The sequence below is a fragment of the Lactuca virosa genome, chromosome 3 (assembly GCF_052849685.1).
Source record: "Lactuca virosa cultivar CGN04683 chromosome 3, Lactuca_virosa_CGN04683_v6, whole genome shotgun sequence".
NCBI lineage: Eukaryota > Viridiplantae > Streptophyta > Magnoliopsida > Asterales > Asteraceae > Lactuca > Lactuca virosa.
The window spans coordinates 59,014,820-59,022,882 of NC_136428.1; the positions used below are offsets into that span (position 1 = coordinate 59,014,820).

General features: G+C 30.0%; 1 protein-coding gene across 1 annotated transcript; it reads left to right on the forward strand.

Annotated features, from left to right (window-relative positions):
- Nucleotides 1–5,175: 5,175 nt before the first annotated feature.
- LOC145162339 (polygalacturonase At1g48100-like) lies at nt 5,176–7,391 on the forward strand. The gene is made up of 5 exons (XM_079081513.1): nt 5,176–5,342; nt 5,780–5,911; nt 6,001–6,174; nt 6,240–6,447; nt 6,529–7,391. Exons 1-5 carry the CDS (start codon nt 5,190–5,192, stop codon nt 7,113–7,115), a joined length of 1,254 nt encoding a protein of 417 aa, XP_078937639.1. The 5' UTR covers nt 5,176–5,189; the 3' UTR covers nt 7,116–7,391.
- The last annotated feature ends 672 nt before the right edge of the window (nt 7,392–8,063 follow it).

The following is an 8,063-nucleotide window of genomic DNA, read 5'->3' on the forward strand; positions in this document are numbered from 1 at the left end:
ATACAATTTCTTTATATATAAGCAAAATAAATTTAAGAGGATGAATTCTCAAGCAAAACTTAAAAGTAAATAAATTAATTAAATATAAGCATATGTGATTTTATAAAAGTTTAGGGACTAATTATGTAACTTGTATAAACTGATTTGTTAAAAGAGTTGGAAGGAAGGATTGATTGTGAAATATATACAATAAAGGAATGGCCAAACTATAATTTGACTTAAAAAACGTAAAGATGAGGAGAACCCGTCTTGATTCTAAAGAGAATGCACATTCTAACCATTTGGGCTACACAAATTATATGTAAAACTTTGAATACACTAATATATATTTATTTATTAACCGTATAATTTGATTAAAATTCGGACGCACCAATCCCCCAGGATCGGGCCTATATAACCACCACCACCCTCTAATACTAACATCCGCCATCGCTTAAGTTTGTTAACCTCCACCACTTAAAGCTCGCCTTCCACCACCATCACATTCAAATTTCTAACCTAAAACAAAACCAAATCGAAATCCTAATCCAAACCTACATGGGATCGAGTGAGGGTTAGGGTCTATATTGTGAATGATAAGTAAGTTGTTTGGTTTGAGACTCGAGTTTTTGAATAATGTGATGAAAACTGAAAACGAAAGAAATGGTGCTAAATTTCTCAAACAAGGTATTTTATTTTTTATTTGTTAATGCTATAATTAAATATTAATTATTAAATAAATATAAAAGAATTATTTTAAACAAATGATGGGTCAACCATCCGGGCCGGCTCGTTGATTTTAAGTGCCCTGTGCTAAGAAGAAAAATGAGGCCTAAATACATTTTTTTAATATATAAGGAAAACAAACTTAAGACGGTGAATTGTTTACGAAAAACTTAAAAGTAAATAAATTAACTAAAAAGGAACATATGAAATTTTATAAAAGTTCAAGGGTTAATTATGTAACTTCTGAAAACTGATTTGTTAAACATATTGGAAGGAAGGGTTCATTATGAAATATATAGCATAAAGTAATGACCACAACTGTAACTTGAATTTAAAACTTGATGTCAACAAGAATCGAACCTACATTGCTTTAAAATAAAGGACACGCTTATGCCAATTGGGCTACCAAAACTTTATGTAGAATGTTGAATAAATTCATATATATTTAGTTATTAAATATATAATTTAATTAAAACTCAGGCCCTATTTTTCTCGGGCCCTTGTGTAGTTGCACGGCCCCCCTTAAAACTGGGCTTGTCAACCATGTTAAAAATTTCCACCCTAGACCAAACTCATTTAACTACACGCGTTAAAAGTGACTCACTTAATTAAACAAGTCAAAAATCTAAAATCAACAAGCTAATTTTGATTCGGGTTAGTTTGCTTTTTGGCTTTTGCCCAGCTCTAGTTTTAAGTTTTAACTAACCTACAAAAGGCAGATGGCCACAATATCCACGAACCAACACTTCCTTCACCTTATTAATCCACGGTGACAGAAAATGAAAAAAGAATATCTCTATTTAGTGGGTTCAAAAGGTTTATACTTTATAGGTTATACTTCGAAAGAAAGAGCAGTGATTATATATTATTCTTAATTTATCCGTAGTGTAACTGCATATCATACATATTTATAAAGCTAGCATTTTTCATTGAACCTCATGCATTTGAAACCCCATAAAAATTTGCAAACACCTCATGCATTTGAAACCTCCTATTTTAATTAATACCACTCAAAAGTCTCTTAATAATGATTAACAATTCAAAGGTTTTATAACTTATATAATATATTTAATAAACATTTAATGGATACTCTACTATAAAAAGATCAGTCTTTTTGAGTAGACACACAAATACAAATCACATACAAAATTCACAAAGAAAACAAGTTTAAAGTTTTTTGTGTTGGTTTGAGGGCTTTGAATATTTTTCGAGCCATGTTATTATGTTGAAGTTTTTAATTTGTAAGTTTGTTATATACTAATTCTTTTTTGTATTTTCTTGATTTAAGTATTCTTTTAAGAATATCATTGTATGTTGTGGTTGGAATTTTAATATAAATTAGATTAGATTCATGTTATCGATCATATGTTATTGAAGGTGATATATATAATATTTAATTAACTATTGTATACATGTTTGTATATTCATGTTGCTTCAAAACAATAATTAATTAAAAATCATGGATATGTCATATTATCCATATTATCCATATAAGCCTTTTTTAAAATGCAAATTGTCTATCTTATCACTTTATATTTTAGTATATGTTTAACATTATAATTATAATAATAAACGCTTTTTAAAAGTTTCTTTCACTTATTAATAATAACAAGTGGTTTTAAAATTAATAAGCAATAATTATAAATAATAAAATCAAATTACATGAATATGTCATATTATCCATGTAAGTCTCTTTTGAAATGCAAATTGTCTATCTCATCACTTTATTATTTAGTGTATGTTTCACATTTTAATAATAATATTAAGTGTTTCTTAAAAGTCTTTTTTAACTTATTATTAATAATAAGTGGTTTAAAATTAATGAATAATAATTTTAAATGATAATAACATCAAATTATAAATTACATTTAGCTATAAATAAATTGTATTTTAAATGAACATCATTATTGAAATTAGAAAATGATCGCATAAGTAAAAATATAATTAATCAATAATAATAATTGTTAAAAATAATACTAAATAGAAAATTATATTTAATTCTATTAATGATGAATGTGCGTTAATGTTAATGAATATTATTGTTCAAAATAATTGAGATTATATATATATATATATATATATATATATATATATATATATATATATATATATATATATATATATTAGTGTAAAAATATTATCTCAAAGTTAATGTCAATAACATAACCATTTTAAACATATATTTTTCAATATTTTAACAATATATTTTTAATTTTCGCTGCGCAACGCGTGGGAATTCGTCTAGTTAATTGATAGGCGTTGAAGAATAGGAGTAAGGTTACAGTAATGAGTAATGACCACTACAGCTTTATTAAACCTTCTTCAACTATAAGCCATGCTGATATGATAACTTAATGTTGTTGATTAAAACTTAAAAAAAAAGGTATCCTTTTGTATATTGGTCACACAAGTTACATAAGAGAACAACTAAAATACAACATCCTCTTTTAGGCGTTTACTGATCAAGAGAAGTGTAATATCTTCCTACATTATGTGTCTAGTTATCTGCCTAACAATATGATTATGCCAATTGACATAATCTTAATTAAGCATTAATGTACAAATTAGCTATATTCACTTGGTTCTATATATGTTGTTCAAACTTAAAACAACATCGCTTTACTTTGCATATGGTTTATATTGTAGCTGATATAACTGTCATTACGTTAAAATTTGAAAAGTCAGAAAAAACCAAAACCAAACTTTGTATTCGGTATATGGTTTGCACTAAAACGAACCAATATTGGACTTATCTAGTTCTTGGTTTTATTATTAACACGTTTCAAAATTTGATCCCATTCAAACCTACTTGGACAAGACACATAACTTTCATATAATTTTGTAAAATTTATTTGCTTTTTTTTTTCAAAAGATCAATGTTATAAAATGACGACCAATAGTACGCAATTTACTTTTTAGGTAACTTACTTAATTATCTTTAGAGTTGTATTCAGTAGATCATTATTTTTTTAGTACGCAATTTACTTTTTAGGTAACTTACTTAATTATCTTCTGAGTTGTATTCAGTAGATCATTATTTTTTTTAGGAGTAGTACTGAATCTTATGTGCCAATATAACATTCATTATCAAAGAATTTGTTCATTTAGGTATAAATGACATAATATTTGTATATTTGCACTTTCATAGTATAATGAAAACTCATAAAAGAAACTAATGACCCATTATGTACAATTAAATAATAAATGACAATTTCAAGGAACATATCTCACCCTCACTTCTAAAATAAATAAATAAGGAAATAAAATCCAAAGGAAGGGGGAAATAAAGATAACACGTAACCCTCATTTATTTATTTATTATTATTTTTTTCATGTAGGTTGAAGGGTGATAAAGGTGTGCCACATAGACGCCATATAAGCATTTCTCTTTATTAATAGTATTATTTATGATAGGGGTGTCTTAATTTTAACCTATGAAATTAAAAAAAAAAAAAAAAACTTAAGTTTGCAAGTGACCAATCAACAACTACAATGAAAATAAAACTCCAATTTTCCACTGACGGAAGTGTACCGGTTACTTAATACAGGCAAAAAAAAAGATGGGGAAAGTGTTACCACCGGTAAAACTTGTCAATTCATATTACCGACGGTAAAATCTTTACCACACCTTTTAGTCTTAGGAATCCAATTCTTTTTTCTTCATTTAGAAATCAAATTTTTTAGCAGAAGTTGATTCCTTCTAATTTTTTAAAATTCCAATGAACCAAACAGCTTGTTTGATTGGATTAGTCATTATATAATATCATATATCCTATGTTATTAAAATCAAAATATTGTTTTGATCCAGAAAAACGAAAATATCTATCCTTTACATACTTTGTACATTAACCATTATATAGTTACATTATTAAATATATATCACAAGATCATGCAGATAACAAAACCAAAACCCAATGAATGGACCACCATATGGAAACCGAACTATTCGGCTAGCATTATTATCACCATAGAAACTGTTACGAACACAAAACTACTCAACCCCACAAAGCTTTTACAAAAAACGTATCATGAGAAACGAATTTTAATAAATGAAATTATCCAATAATCTATTTTAGAATAAACCATCTCATGTGAACAACTCTAAACAGACTGCTAAAGGTTCCTAATGAAGGCAAAATTTATATTATTTCGTAATGAAATCATTTTGTATATAACTAATTACATTTGCTTCACCAGGTGACTAACTAGCTAATCCTCCAATCATATATTACCATTTGTGAAAAGGGAATTAGAAAACGTTACACAATCATATCAGTCTATTAAATTAAAATTTTAAGTAAGTAATAAATCATTGATGGTGTGTAGGTTTCATTTCACAATCATTGAACTCCCTTAATGTGAGTCAGCAAGAAAGGAGAATGTCAGAAACTATCAAAAACAGTCACTTGCTTTTGCCTATTTAAACACCAAATGAGCACCTCATTTTATCTATAAACACACACATGACACACCTACTTATAAAGATGATTGGATTTAGTTTAAAAAACTTGACATTTGTTCTTTTAACTGCAAGCTTTATCTGGTTTTCAAATGCTGCAAATTCACAGTCGGGAGGTTCAATATTTAATGTGCTCGATTATGGAGCTAAAGGAGATGGTTTATCTGATGATAAAAAGGTTAGCTATTTGTTCCTCTTCAACTACTCATTCTCATTAAGTGTTGTATTGAATAAAATACCGACTGAATAAATAATGTTTGTCTCGAATAAGTATTGTGTGAACAAAGTAAATTTGTTTCTTTTTTAACTAAATGACCATTTTACCATTTTCTTGAGAAAAAAAAAGTAAATGCCGATTTTACCCTTTTCCTAAAAAAAGAAGTAAATTACCATTTTACCCTTAGCTTAATAAAAGAAACATTGTATTTGTCCGTTTTCCTTTCTAATTATAATGTATGCATTACGATCTTTTTCTATTAAGTAAAAGAGAAACACTCATATATCTGTTTGGATATCTAACCTTGTGTGGATTATCATTAAGCTATATATGCATTGATATTCATAAACACACAAAAAGGTAATTTTATGTTACTTACTCACCAAGGGGTGTAACAGGCATTTGAAGCTGCTTGGGCAGATGCTTGTAAAGTCACCACGTCAACAATGGTGGTGCCATCCGGTTATAGATTCCTCGTGGGACCCACTTCGTTCTCCGGTTCGAATTGTCAAAGAAACATTAGTTTTCAGGTATATGAAGAGAAAAACTATAAAAACAATAATTTACCAACTAATACAATTAAGCATCAGTCTATCAAAAATATAAAATATTTTTGCAGGTTGATGGTACAATTTTAGCTCCAACCAGTTCAAGTGCATGGGGTTCTTCGGGTGTTGGCCAATGGATTGAATTCACACAACTTTTAGGGTTCACAATTAAAGGAAAAGGCACATTTGATGGAAGAGGCTCAGTTTGGTGGACCAATAGACAGGTGGCAAAAACCAAGCCAATGGTAAGGACCAAGTAAATTCATAACTGTAATATGACATTGAGAATAATATACTTTTTCTCACACAGGCTCTGAGGTTTTCCAGCAGTTATAAAGTAACAGTCACAGGCATAACAATCCAAAACAGTCCACAATTCCACCTTACATTCGAAGACTGTGATGGAGTTTTAGTACACCATTTCAGCATCTCATCACCTGGTGATAGTCCTAACACAGATGGAATTCACTTACACAACACCAAGAATGTGATAATCCATCATACAAATCTTTCTTGTGGTACTTTCTCGGTTTCATTTCCTTTTAAAAGAGTTAAAACTTGTGATGAACTAATGATACTTGAATTCATGTGGGATGCAGGAGATGATTGCATATCTATACAAACAGGATGCAAAAATGTGCTTGTACATAATGTGAATTGTGGGCCAGGGCATGGAATAAGCATTGGAAGCTTAGGGATAGATGGCACAACAGCATGTGTGTCCAATATCACTGTTAGAGACATCAATATACATGGCACAATGACAGGTGTCAGAATCAAGACATGGCAGGGTGGGGCTGGGTTAGTTGAAGGAGTTGTGTTCTCAGACATTCAAGTTTCTGAAGTTGAGTACCCGATTATGATTGATCAGTATTATTGTGATCATAGCAGATGTAAAAATGATACATCTGCTGTCAGCATAGCAAATATTATGTTTGAAAATATACAGGGAACTTATACAGTACAACCTGTGCACCTGTCATGTAGTGACAGCAAGCCTTGTATGGACTTAAAGTTAACTGATATTCAGCTCAAACCAAAACAAGAAGGTTACCATATGCATAAACCATTCTGCTGGAAGGCTTTTGGAAAGTTGAATGCTCCCATTATCCCTGAAGTTGATTGTTTACAAGAAGGAAACCCATTAAACAGTTGGGGTTACAATGATGCTCAATGTGCAGCATAGCCTAGATATGATTCCGTGCATTTAGTTGTGAGATCTATGTGATTGCTGACCTCTTTTTAGCTTGGTGGTGGATATGTATATAGGATTGGTTGTGTTTCTATAGATTCCTGGCTCTTATTGTGTCATTTTATTCACAAACTGAGAAGAGAAGATGTAGTCATGATATTCATCTTGTTGTCAGGAAATAAGGGGAGACATTAACAAAACTGTAACTGTAAGATGTAGTAATTAGTTAACACCAATAGCATCCTCTAGTCTATCAAAATTAGCATATTATTTAAGGGCATGTAGTTACTTTAGAAGTGAAGGAAACATGCATACATGAAAATATCGGCAATAAGCCCTTTAACTGTCTGATTTCGTGTAGAATGATATAATGTACTAAAATAGTTCTACTAATCTCTATATGTGTCTTCAAATTTTGTGTGCTATTTTAGATATATTAAAGTGTTTTATCCGGACATATCAACAAGATAACACTCTACAAATTAAAATCAAAACAAGTACTCCCCTGATCAAAGTGAATATTGTAGTCTATGGCATTGTCAAGTAATTTCTTGTTTATTGGTAGCATGATCTCAATGTGTTATGAGTGTTAAAGCTGTAAATATATGTGGAGCCCCATATATAGCCACTTATAAGACCCTGTCGCACCGATGTGAGATATACTAACACTTCCCCTTAGAGTCAGAGGTCCGATGAAGATAAACATGGATGTGCTGAGCCACAGGGGTGCGAGACGCCGACTTTGATACCATGTAAGATAATGGATTGATTGATTCTCAAAAGACAATTACATAAGAATATATAGAGAATACCTAAAGCTTAATGGCTAAACCCTAAAGGGTTTGTGCTTAAACCCTAATCACTAACAAAAGCAAATGATTATTCCATAGTTGAACACAATCAATTTGATGAAATATCTGATGGGTTTTAAGCATAACAACA